General features: G+C 42.3%; 1 protein-coding gene across 8 annotated transcripts in view; it reads left to right on the forward strand.

Annotated features, from left to right (window-relative positions):
- Positions 1–13,210, forward strand: part of APBB2 (amyloid beta precursor protein binding family B member 2) — a 381,984-nt gene that overhangs the window by 188,687 nt on the left and 180,087 nt on the right. For all 8 annotated transcript variants that reach the window (XM_029946674.1, XM_029946692.1, XM_029946683.1 and 5 more), the window contains exon 6: positions 527–1,342. In XM_029946674.1, the coding sequence (XP_029802534.1) occupies positions 527–1,342 (816 nt within the window). The remainder of the gene's footprint in view (positions 1–526; positions 1,343–13,210) is intronic.

Here is a 13,210-nt window from a genome sequence, read left to right on the forward strand (position 1 = left end):
TTCCAGGCACCCAGAACACAATTTCTAAACATGGTTGAGAAAAATGACCTTAGATGCGTGCTACATTACTGAACAGTAACCTTTTAGGTTAACTAAGAAAGCTGGAACCCCAGAGGATTTTTGAGCAACTTTCTTTTGTTGCCCATAGGAACTACAGAATAGAAATGTGGTGTGAATATTTAGAAAGGGCATGATTTTTAAGGTTGCGAAAAATGAAGACCAGTCACCAGGAGAAAATGCTTTTATATGAATTCAAGAGGGAGATCCTAAGTAAACTTTGGACCCTCTGACCTCTTAGCTTTAATATAAATTGGATTTTGTGTGTCCACATTAAGGCTTTTTTTGGTTCCTTTTAATTTGTGAGTGAACAGTGAAAATAAAGAGGAAAACTAGTCAATTCTATAAGAAGGCATACAATGGAAGCATCAATTCTTTCAATTTTTTTGTATAAAAATGTTGACTCACTCTGTATGCTAAGCAGTCTAATCCTGCCAGGCAGCTAATGACTGATTTTCTTTTTTTCCAGCTGACTCAGGTGTAGACACTTTGGCAGTGTTTATGGCCAGCAGCGGAACCACAGACGTCACGAATCGGAACAGCCCAGCCACACCACCAAATACCCTTAATCTCCGTTCCTCCCACAATGAACTGTTAAATGCCGAAATAAAACACACCGAAACCAAGAATAGCACACCCCCCAAATGCAGGAAAAAATATGCACTAACTAACATCCAGGTGGCCATGGGCCTGTCCGACCCGGCTGCACAGCCCCTGCTGGGAAATGGCTCTGCCAACATCAAGCTGGTGAAGAATGGCGAGAACCAGCTCCGGAAGGCTGCAGAGCAAGGGCAGCAGGACCCCAACAAAAACGTCAGCCCCACTGCAGTCATCAACATAACTTCTGAGAAGTTAGAGGGCAAAGAGCCCCACCCATGTGATTCCTCAGGCTGTGACATTTTATCCTCCCAACCCAGGAGAACCAAGAGCTTCCTAAACTACTATGCAGACCTGGAAACCTCAACCAGAGAATTAGAGCAGAACTTAGGCAACCAGCATGAGGGCATGGAAGCGAAGCCCCAGCCGGGCCAGGGCCAGGCCTCCACCATCATCGGGAACGGCCAGGTGCCGCCACAGAAACCAAACAAAGCCCAGTTCAGCCCCGAAGATGGTCAGGTGGCCACCGTGTCATCCAGCCCCGAGACCAAGAAGGATCATCCCAAAACCGGGGCCAAAACCGACTGCGCCCTGCACCGGATCCAGAACCTGGCGCCAAGCGACGAGGAGTCCAGCTGGACGACACTGTCCCAGGACAGCGCCTCACCCAGCTCCCCGGATGAAACAGGTACCGCTGGGAGGGGGCAAGGCCATGGCGACACTTTCCTTTGGCGTTTTCAGTCATTGATGGAGTGAGTTAATCTCTAGTCAGACGGAGAACATTGAATTGCGGGTAGAGAAGAACATCAGCCTTTGGGGCAAAATTAGGCAGTTTGTGTGGAAAACATTGCTGGGTTTCTCAATGGTTTCGTTTCCGTTCTTACAGAAGTTGTTTGTCCTGGTAAGCACTTTTGTAAAAGACATGGGTCCTTGGTGGTAAGCTTAGTAAAGCACCATCTGTGTAGAAATTGTACTGCCCGTGCTTAGGTGAACTATTTCTATGTCCTGTCTAGAAATACTGGGTTTTGTTAAGCAACATAATAAAAAAGTACAGCTGCAGGGGACAGCATATAAGAACCAACAGTTTAAAGTTCTTGGAACTTATTTATGCTCAAACTAATGAAAAGTTAGAAGTTTAAAAAGTTTAAAAGTCCATTCATTACAGACATTTCCCTTTGACCTTTACTGGGAAACATTTTATTAGTCTTGTTCATGTGATGCTTTAACGTAAGAAAGTGTTGTTGTTTTTAGATATTCCAAAGTTCAGTATCTTAACTAGTCTAATTGAAACCAGTCTTTCTTGACTTTTGTCTATATCTGTAATGTCTTAGGGTGTGTCAGAGAGTCACAACTCAGACAGAAATGAACAGGGTCCTAGAAGCCAGCTACTTTCCATCATCTTCTCGTAGCTTCCCTATTATACTGATTATAAGATTAAAACATGGGAAGCACCTGGCACTCTCAGTTGGTTAAGCGTCTGACTTTCGCTTAGGTCATGATCTCCTGGTTCGTGAGTTTGAGCCTGACGTCAGGCTCTCTGCTGTCAGTGCGGAGCCCGCTTCAGATCCTCTGTTCCCTCCCCATCTCTGCCCCTGCCCTGCTTGTGTGCTCGCTCCAAAAAATAAATAAAACATTAAAAAAAAAAAAACAACATATGGAGCACTTTGTTGTAGCAAAATTCAGCATAAACAGGCACTCACAAAGGCTTGTTTCTCTAACATAACCCTGTAACCCAGCAACTATCCTGGCAGGTTCCAAGATGATGTTAATGTGCTGTAAATATAACAGATAATACAACCACGGAAGGAAATAACATTTTTGCGACCTATATATCAGGCACAGAAATTACAAGGACTGTAGATAAGGAAAAGAGAAGGAGAAAGTGAGGACATTAACTTGTTTAAAAAAAAAAAGTGTTTTTGAAGCACCCTTTCACATTGCAGTGCTTTAAATGATGGATTTCATGAGCCTGCTGTAGCTAGCTATGGCCGTGGGGAGGATGAGATGAGTCCATTTCATCTCCTGGATGTCTGGACCTGCACAGTACTGGAGGCATAATTATGTTTGGTGATGTTACCGAGTTCACAGCGATTACTTTTTTCCTATCGAGAGGATTCATATCCTGTCGCTGGTAGACACTGTCTGTCACCTGCTAATGTTTGCATCTACGTGAAGGACTCCTTGAGTATCTCATATCCAAACTCCACTTCCTGTTTTCAGCGGTGTCAATAAGCGTCAGTGCCTTCCTCCCGTCATGGCAGACTTTCTGCTGCCCTTCCAGGCATGGCACGGTCTGTTGTTGGCACATGTTAAGCTTTCCTGAATGGTATTAAATGAACAGTAAGGTCTCCACTGTTATTCACTCTAGCCCCTGTCCTCAACGATGGCCACTCTTTCTGTTTTAAGTATTTCCTTTCAGAAAGCATTTTAGGCATCTACCCACATTCATAATAAATTTTAAAATTTACCCATATTTTATGATAATGGTATTTTTAAAGATCTTTAAAAGATATGTACTAACCTATAATAGTATGATATGATAAAATATAATACAAACATCAATAATATTATGTATGGGATTTTCCCCAAAATAATTGAAATGGGGAAAAAAGAAGAAACAAAATTGGCCATAAGCTGCTAATTGTTAAAGACGGGAACATAAGGGTTTATTATTCTGTTCTCTCTAATTTTGTGTCTTTAAAATTCTCCATAATAAAACGTTAAAAGAAGAAAAAAACTACATTAGGTAGTTTTAGGAATAGGTTGCTTTTCCTCTTGGGTGTGTATGTTGTGGAGCAGTGCACGTGAGGACCTGCCATCTTTCTGCGCCAGCACGCCGTTCCGCCATATTCAGACTCCGGCCGCTTATTCAGTGATCCCCTCGCTGCTGGGTCATTTCTGTCCACAGCCCCTTCTCTTGTTGAGTGCTGGTGTCAGTAAGGGCCCGTGGAGATCCCGAAATTCGAGATGAACACGTGCACTCTGCTTCATCCGCTCTGACGCTCTCCAGGAAACCTTTCTGGGCGCCCCCCCGACCACTCACTTGCTCAGGTCCCGGCACCACTTTCTGTCGTGTTTCCTCTGTGGAGCCCGTTGCCGTGCTTGGTATCAGCTGTAAAGTTGGTTAGACACAATGAGGGGATACATTTATTTTTCTCTCTTTGAGTCAGTTTCGAAGACCTTCAAGAGAAATTTTTTTTGAGAGAGTGAGTGTGCATACATGCGCACATGTGAGCAAGAGAGGGGCAGAGGGAGAGGGAAAGAATCTGAAGTGTGCTCCACGCCCAGCCTGAACCCCATCTTGATTCCACAACCCTGGAATCATGACCTGAGCTGAACCAAGAGTCAGCCATTCAACCACTGAGCCACCCAGGTGCCCCAAACCCTTCAAATGTTACAGGAAGATTGGTAGTATGGTGATGTCCCTTAATGGGTGGCTAAGGGTAGACAATTTTGAATCAAATGTGCTCAAAAGAATGTGTTGTGACTCTAAAGCAGCAAGATTGAGTTTTTTAAAAACATGCTGGAACCAAACATGTGCCATTGTTCAACGTATGGTCACGTTGGACTCTCTGCACTGGGGTTCGGCATGCTGCAGTGTCTCCAGATAGTAATATCAATAGTTTGGGGGAATACTTTTGGAATTTCCTCCTAGCCAGTGTGAACTTCTACTGAATAAAACCTCTTTACTTCACGATCCTAGTTTCAGGTAATGGCCACTGCATAAATTAGTGAGTAAAATAAAATAAATGATTTTTCAGAATTTGTGTTTCTTACGATTCTGTCTGCCCAGTAAGTCATAGTGTTTACAATGATCACAATCAGTTTTAAATTAAACATTGTCTGTTTCACTTATAATGATAAATTCAGTGTTTATTATATATGTTTCATATAATATACACATGTTTATATATATAATAAACACAAATACTGTTGAAAGAAAAGAGGAAATAAGAGAAAATATTTTGTAAGATACAAGTATGCATTGCCAAGTATATGTGTTTGCTTATCTGCTGTGTTTTAAGTAAATACTCATCACTGTGGTGTGTGTTTTGTGACTAAATCATGACACAATTATCTTTGGATTGTAGACTGTGGTTTGGGGAGCCCAGAAAAATAGAACAGACTGGTTTCTACCTTAGAGGCATCCTTTCCAAGTTAGACTCCTATTTAGAAAATAAAATGCACTGCCTAACCCGGAGATTGACTATTTTCTGTTTATCTTTCTTTCTGAATTGCCCCCTCCAGCATGTTAGTGACTTTTTTGTGTGTGTGATCAATCATATATACAATATGTTGCACCTCTGTTCCTCCTGTGGAGTCTGTCCTCTGAGAAACTAAAAGCCTATTAGGAAAAAGAAAAGCATCTGTGATATTACTGACTTTCATAGAAGTTTATAAAAGTTCAAAAGCATGCCTTGACTCTGATTCTAAAAGAAAGGGTTGCCTCATTTTGGTACTGGAAGGTGAGAACTTGTAATCTGTTAGTGTTTTTCCAGAAATATATTTCCGTCCATGGTTGCACATAAGCACAATGACTCAGATAAATACAGGCTGGTCATCTTGTCTGTAGTCACCTGGTGATTTATGTTTGTTTCATGAAAACCTTTGAAATATATAACATTTTGATACAGTTTGGTACAGGTTTCAGTAACTGGTCGGTACCAACATGTAACTTCAGTTTAGTTTGGGCTTAATAAAATTGAAGATATAGAGTATTATTAAACGAGGAGGATCTTGCGGAATAGCCAGGCCACGATTAGGTTCATTACTACCGTGTAGGCAGGATGTACACAGAGAAAACGAATGGTGGGACCTTGGGCCTAATGCTTCATTAACTTACCATTGAGAGCAGGGCTCCAGGGTCAACTTCCTGAGTTCAAATCTCATCTCAGTTGGTTACAGGAGGCAGTTCACATAGCCTTTCATTTATAGAGTGGGGGTGATGGTAGCGTCAGGCATAGACCAACTTCATGGATTAAGTGACAGCATTTTCAGACAACTCTTAGAACAACGTCTGGCAGACAGCAAGAGTTTAATAAATATTAGTGATTACCATTGTCACTTTAGCAGTGGGTTATAAAAGTTTGCTTCTTCCTTAAGTATGAATCACCTAAATTTTGGACTCTGATTTCAGTTAGAACTTTCTGCACCCTGAGGGCGGGGTTTGGTTTGTCTTCATCTTAGCATTCGCATTGTCAGTGCCTTCTAAGCAGGTGAACTTGGTAAATAAGTAATGATTAACTGAATAAAATTGGAGGCAGTCCTCATATCCCCAGAATGCCCTGATTTATTCAGTAAATCATTTGGTGTTATAGCTTAATCAGGGTCTGATTTTTATGTTAGGTGCATATTTCATAAGTTAATTGATGATGTTGCCTCATAACAAGTAAGGCTGAAAAACCAGTTATTAGGAAAGGCGCAGTGAAGTTCTGTGGGCCTACCATGTGCCCATAGACTCTTCTTGTTCTGGTACTTTCTCATACTCAGGTGGCCATGATGGACTTAAACCAGCGTCTTCAGACACAGCACCCAGTGTCTTCCCACTGTGCCATAGTCTTGAGATGTAGGTATGTGACCTCCAGAGCCTGAATATATGAGATTAATCTTAAACCAGATATGTGTGGTAGTTATCTTGAGAATCTGGAAAATGGAAAATTATATTTTTAGAGCGTCTTTCCGTTCTTATAAACAATCAAGATTTAGCTCAAATGTTGTCTCCTCTCTGAAACCCTTCAAGTCCGTCTGAGTTATTGAAAGTCCTTGCTCTGTACACCAAAGAAATGTTTTCAAATTTCTTTTATCGTGTTCCCCTAAAGAGTTTGTAACCTCACTTGAAACTCTACATTTAGACATAGGGTTGTGTGAAAGCAAGATCCAAGTCCTCATGATGGGCGGATGTGAACCTCTTCAAAGAGAACATAATGCATAATAAAAGGCTGCGTAATATTATCTGTTTGTTGCTTGAATGGCTGGAGCTGGAGGATGAACACGCATGCTCTCTGAGCTCTGCTTTATTAATGAGCACATCTATAGAAACAGAAAAAGTCAGCGCAGCTTGGAAACCATCATTGTGAAGAGTACCCGGATAGACTGATTCTTATTTGTAGTCTGAGCTCCTGGGAGGGATGGAGACTTGGGGGCCAGTCATTTAGTCTGCCACAGACATCCCTCATATTTGAGTCTTGTGGGTCTGCAAGTCAGAAAAGCCAGTGCCAAGGGAAAGGGCCATTTCTATTTCACTTGCATTCCCCATTGCCTTGCGCTACAAATTGATCTGCATCGCTGGAGAGTTTGAATCCTTTGACGTCCTACCTTGACTGGTCTCCAGTATTAAAGCAGACAAAGTGGATGGACCTCTGTCTACCAAGCTGGATGGTGGGCGAGGGGGAGAGCCCAGGCACAAAGCTAATTATGTCAACCTAACTGGCATTGCTTCTTATCTCTGGCCTTAGCTAGCTTAGGAGCGATAGAACTCTGGGTCAGTTTATCCTGTGAATGCTTTCAGAAACTTCTTTTAAATATTCATTCTATGTCACATGTTTTCTGATAACTTCAACTATCAGTGATTTTTAAATAGCTTTTCAAAAGCTCCCATCCTTTAAAAAAAATAATTTGATATAGGAAAGGCCTAGATTTCAGCTGGTTTGCCTTGCTGGATTTATTTTCATCTCTTAAGTATCCTTGGGTGATTCACTAGCCTTCCTGTCTTGTCTTCTCAGTTGAGAGTTCCATGATGTGACAGGAGGAATTCAGGAAGACAGATGTGAGATGTTTCCAGAATAGCTCGGACACACTGTGTTCTGGGGTAGATGGTGTGATTTCCAAATTAGGTTTTAGTACCTTGAGGGTAAGATACAGAAAAATATTTTTGATCTCATCCCATGAACTTAGGAAAGAAAATTATTTTGCTCAAGTATTTTTGGAAAGTTCTAGACAAAAAAAGAAAAAGTATTCAGTTGAGTGTGCAAGATAGTTTTGGGTGGCTCTTTCATGATAAAGTATGATACTTCTGGGGGGCGCCTGGGGGGCTCAGTTGGTTAAGTGTCCAATTTCGGCCCAGGTCCTAATCTCGAGGTTCGTGAGTTTGAGCCCCTCAATGGGCTGTGCTGACAGCTCAGAGCCTGAAGCCTGTTGCAGATTCTGTGTCTCCCTCTCTCTCTTTGCCCCTTCCCAGCTTTCTCTCTCGCTCTCTCACTCTGTCTCTCCCTTCCCTTTTCACTCTCTCAAAAAATAAACGTTAAAAATTTTAAAGTATTATACATCAGGAAACAAAAAGATAAATACAATGAAATGAGTGGTAGCAAAACTCTAACCATCTGGCAGTGAGCACAGGACAGTAGATATATTCAAAGGGACCAGGAAGTGCTGTGAGAGGCCAGAGGGCCCTCTACCTCCCAGGAGGAGGAGGAAACTTCAGTTGATAAGGATGTGAAAGTTCAGGTACTTAAAAGTTACCTGTGCTGGGGACTGAATAGACATCAGATGGAGATCTGAGCAGGGCATTGACCCTAGAGGCGTTAGAAAGTAAAGAGTCTCTTTTTTCTTTTTTTCCTTTGTTGTTAAGTTTAACTTCTGATTTTCCCCACTTTTTTTTTTTTTTTTTTTAGAGGGAGCATGTGTGTGCCTGTGTGCGAGAGAGTGGGGGAGGGGCAGAGAGAGGTGAAGAGAGAATCTCAAGAATGCTCCATGCCCTGCCTGTAACATGACACAGGGCTTGATCCTGCGACCCTGAGATCATGACCTGAGCTGAAATTGAGAGTCAGATGCTTAACACCTCTGAGCTACCCAGGGACCCCTTTCCTCACTCTTTGCTTTACTAGCATTTTGAAAATAACATTTTGTCTTCTAGTTTGGTAAGTTATTTAGCTTCTGGGGAGAGTGTAGTGTGACCACAGTGGCCACTTTGGAAGAGAAGGGGTGGCATCCTCTAGTTGTCCTGGGTAAGGTGTCCCAGAGGTGCCAGCGATGCCCTTGTGCCCTTGAGGGAGGGCACGCAGCCACCAAGATTGTGACTCTGTGGAACCATAGACACAAAAATACTTCTGGCGACTTGAAATGTTCTAGTCAAATTTCATCATGAACTGTCTACCCAGACTCATTATCTTCACAGAAGAACCTTACATTATGATTTTAAAAACCAAGATGCTGCAGAAACATCCAGAGAGTCAGCAAGCTGATCTTACCCACATCCATGGGGAGCTGAAATAGATCTGTAACCTTACCTTGAAATAGATCTGTAACCTTACCTGAGCAGTATTATCTATCTAAGTCAACAACAGCTTAAGGCCTTGTTAATTTGCTCATCATAATTCTGTTCATTAGTTCATCCACTTTTTCTTTGTTACATCATATATACATACATATACCAATCAGTGTTTAAAAATATTTGTTTATTTTTGAGAGGTGGGGGGAGGGGTCGAGGGGTGGCAGGTAGACAGAGGATCTGAAGCAGACTCCACACCGACAACAGAGAGCCTAACACAGGGCTCGAACTTGCGAACCGTGAGATCACAACCTGAGCTGAAGTCGGATGCTCAACCGACTGAGCCACCCAAGTGCCCCTTATTTTTTAGCAGCCTCTTCTGTGTTCTGTGATAGGGGCCTGAGACCGCAAAATAAATTAGAACCAGTCTTTGAGTGCAAATAGCTCCCATGCAGTTTCTCATCCCCGTGGTTGCAGCCCTCGCCATGTGAAGGGTGCCTTTTACATGTGTCTGTGTGTTCTTTGTTTTCGTTCTGTACCTGTCAGTATCTCAGCAGTTATAAAGAGATAAGGCCTATCCCAGATCCTGGGCAGCCTAAATTTTTCCAAGCAAAAAAGAAAAGATGTTTAGATGTGTTATTAGTTTCTTAGGGCTGGCATAACAAATCACGACTTACTTTGTGGCTTAAAACAAAAGCAATTTATTCTCATGGTTGTAAAAATCCAAAAGCAAAGTGTCAGCAGTTCAGGCTGCTTCTGAGGGCTCCTTCTGAAGGTCCCTTCCTTGTCTCTCCCAAGCTTCCCACGGTTCCTGGAAGGGCTTGGAATTGTTTGGCTTGTAACTGTGGTAATGTTTCTGTACCTGTGTCTTCCCATGGCCTTCTTATTAGGACATCGGTCGTTGGGTTTAGGGCCCTCCCTAATCCCGTATGACCTCACCTTCGCTGATTATATCTGCAAAGGTGGTCTCTACATAAGGTCACATGCTGAGGTTCTGAGAGGGTGTGGATGGGTGGGGTGCAGCAGGTACTACTCAACACCAGTACAGATGTCTTCACAGGCTAATTCTTCACTACATGCAGCACAGAGGAGATGTGAAGATATTTGCCCGAAATTATCATGTTCAGATTTTTCAAGGAGATCTTACATTTGTAGGCATTGTGAGAATTGATAAATGAACAGAATATGCTGCCAGAGGGACTTCAAGATGCTTTTGGGTTCCTTCATCCAAATTCTTTACTGTAGAGATAAGGAAACCCAGGTGTGGAACTGACCATGGGGAATCTGAAATCACAAAACCAACTGAGACATGGAGTAAGTGTGGAAAGAGCAGGAAAACATGACGAAGACATAGTTAGGCTTCAGATTTAGCAGTGTGTCTGAGCTCGAAAAGGTAGGAGAGTTTGGGGAGCTTGGAGATGGAGTTATTGCTTTTGGTCAAAGCAATAAGAACACACAGACCAGGGGTGTTGGTAATAGCCAAGTTTTTCTTACTGTGTTTGGGAGACGTTGCTCACCAAACACACAGGATTTTTGTAGGAGCTCTGCAGAATGTAAGAGGAACTTCAAGACAATGCAAAGGTGATGTGATGCCCCAAAATCTTCAGAGGCCACTAGGGGGCCATGCTGGAGAGTGTACAGACAACCCTCCGACAGGTTTCGTCCTGTAAACAATGTCTCAGAAAACGTTGACTTAGAAGCCAGTGCCTAGAAATTGGGAGCCTTTATTACTTATAAACATGGGTTTCTCATTTTTCTTGGAAATCCAGGAACCTCACAACACTGGTCTCAAATGCCAAAGAGGCAACAGTCAATGCCACCATTGAGATGGGTCCCGTCCTCCCTAGCTTGGGACACTGGACTCAGGGAGCCCAGCTGTGTGTGTCAGTGGACTCAGCTGTGACACACACGATTCTGGTAGAATTAACTAGCCTACTGTTGCTCTTGCCTACGAGGGCTGCATATAGTGCCACAGCAGCAACATCCTGGGATTCTAGTCATTCTGGTGTCAGTCCTGTGCCTCCTGCTAGAATTATAAAGCGTGGCATGAGCTGTTGAGCAAAACATGCTTGAAATTTCCAAGGACATCTTTAGATGACTTCTCAGTGTTCTCCATCTGTTAATCTGGTTAGAGGAGGGGAAACATTAGCTTTTCAAAAACTAGGATGTGGGTGGTTCATAAATTTTGTGCCTCAAGTCTGATGCGGCTAATGGACTCAGTTTGCTCTGGTAAATGTGAATGTAGTTAACAGTTACTCTTATAATTTATATATTGTGTTTCCCTATTAAAACCCTTAGATGCAAAACAGTAAAATAAAACCATGGTATTCAAACCCTTTGTTGGAAAAATCGAGTCATTTGACTGTTAGAAAATCGTATGTGGTCAGCAGTCCACGTGGAATGGTCAAAAAGCAAGAGAATGGGATGACCCCAACTCCAAAGAATTTCTCTTGGTACCTAAGAGGGGAGGTGATATTCATTGTGTGTGAGCTTTCATGTTCTTTTTTTAACTCTCCATAGATTTCCTCTAGAATATGATTGCATTTAACCCTGGAAAGAATTCTTGCTTAATATCATTAGGGACATTGTTAGTTGATTATTTTCCTCCCTCAGTGTTTTTTGAAGAAGTCTTCACATTGAACCGAATTGTACATCTGAAATATGAGAAATGGCTTGTTTGTTTGTTGCCAGGACACTTTTTCTCAGACAAATCATAGTGTATGGTGAAGGTTACACAAGGTCTACAAGACGGGTGGCTCATGAAAACATACTTAATCCCTAATATCCCTAATAGGCATGTAGAGTAGTATTAATAGAACCACAGAATCTTTTCTTGGAATGTTCTAAAGAAAACGTGGTTATAGCTCCACATGAGGTGTCAGAAAGTGAGAGTGGAGATGACCCAACCCCAAATCACTGGGAAGGGCCGGATGGGAGGTGTAGCCAGGGAAGTTCAAGAGCTGGAGATGGGAAGAGACCTGATGATGGAACTCTCCAGTTCCTTCTTTGCTTTTCTGTATTTGTTCCAGGTGTGCTTCCTTTGGGGAGACCTCTGACCAACATTGCCTTTGATCCCTTGCACCGTGGACAAGGGAGATGTTCCACAACCTCCTGCCCTTTGTTCCTTTACCTAGAGCAAGCATCAGCTTCTTTTAGGATTTCCAAGCGGCTTTCACCTTTTTAGTTCTGGTCTTGTCCCTCGGTCCCCTGATGACTTTTCTCCTGTGTGTTATGGAGCAAGAGCTCTGAGTCAGAGAATGGACTCCATGTTTAATATAGCAGAGAGAAGCATTTCGAGGTCTATTATATCTTTAATGGAGTTAAGGATTATTGAGTTGGTGCAATCTAGGTGCTTTATTTTTAGGATACCCTTAGTAAGGTTGATAGGCTGCCCTTACTCCGTTTACATACTTCAGTCCAATGAATGCCTACTGAGTTCCTAGATGTGCATGGAACTGAGCTAATGCTCTGGGTGAATCCCAGATTGAGACACAGTATTTCCCTCACACAACTCACAGGCTCCTTTCCTCAAGATTCTTATAAACCTCTTCATCCATCTCCTGGCATTCATCGCTTCCTGGGTGTAAGAGGAAGATACCCCACGTACTCATTTTCTTAACCTCTGAGCCCCAGCTGACTTATCCCTAGAGTGGGAATAATCATAGTAGAACATATCTTAAAAGATTGCTAAATAAAGCCCTTGGCACATGCCAGGCCCAAGGAAAGCATGTTTTGAAAGCTGTTAGCTATTGTTGTTATTATTTTCTTATCTTTGCTGTGAGTTAGGAAGCTTTTTCAGGATATAGGCTGTTTTGCTTTTGTTGTTTTGTTAATCCCCAGAAATGAGTTCATACGATAGGTATGTGTGTTTCAGTGAATGACTATTTTAAAAAGTAAATTGTATTTTTTTAAGTTTTTGTTTAAATCGCAGCTAACATATGGTATAATATTAGTTCCAGGTACACAATATGATGATTCAACACTTGCATAAGACACCTGGTGCTCATCACAAGGGCACTCCTTACTAGCAGCAGGGCAGGCAAATTCAGGGTAATGAGTTACTTCCAGGAAATTCAGGATCATTAGGGTGATGCATAAATCCTCTGCCTTTCCATTGTGAATATGTAGGAAGATCTCCTGGAGATCTTGTTGAAATGCAGATTCTAATTCAGTAGGTCTGGGCCCTGGGCCTGAGATTCTGCATTTTTTTAAAGAAAATTGTTAATTTTGGACACTCTATACATTTGTAACGAGCTCTTTCAAGTGATGGTGATACGTGCTGCTAGTGCTTGACCACAGCTGGAGAGGTAACACTGGTCTGCGGGCCACAGAAGGAAGGGGATACCAGAT

The sequence above is a fragment of the Suricata suricatta genome, chromosome 1 (assembly GCF_006229205.1).
Source record: "Suricata suricatta isolate VVHF042 chromosome 1, meerkat_22Aug2017_6uvM2_HiC, whole genome shotgun sequence".
In the NCBI taxonomy this organism is placed as follows: domain Eukaryota; kingdom Metazoa; phylum Chordata; class Mammalia; order Carnivora; family Herpestidae; genus Suricata; species Suricata suricatta.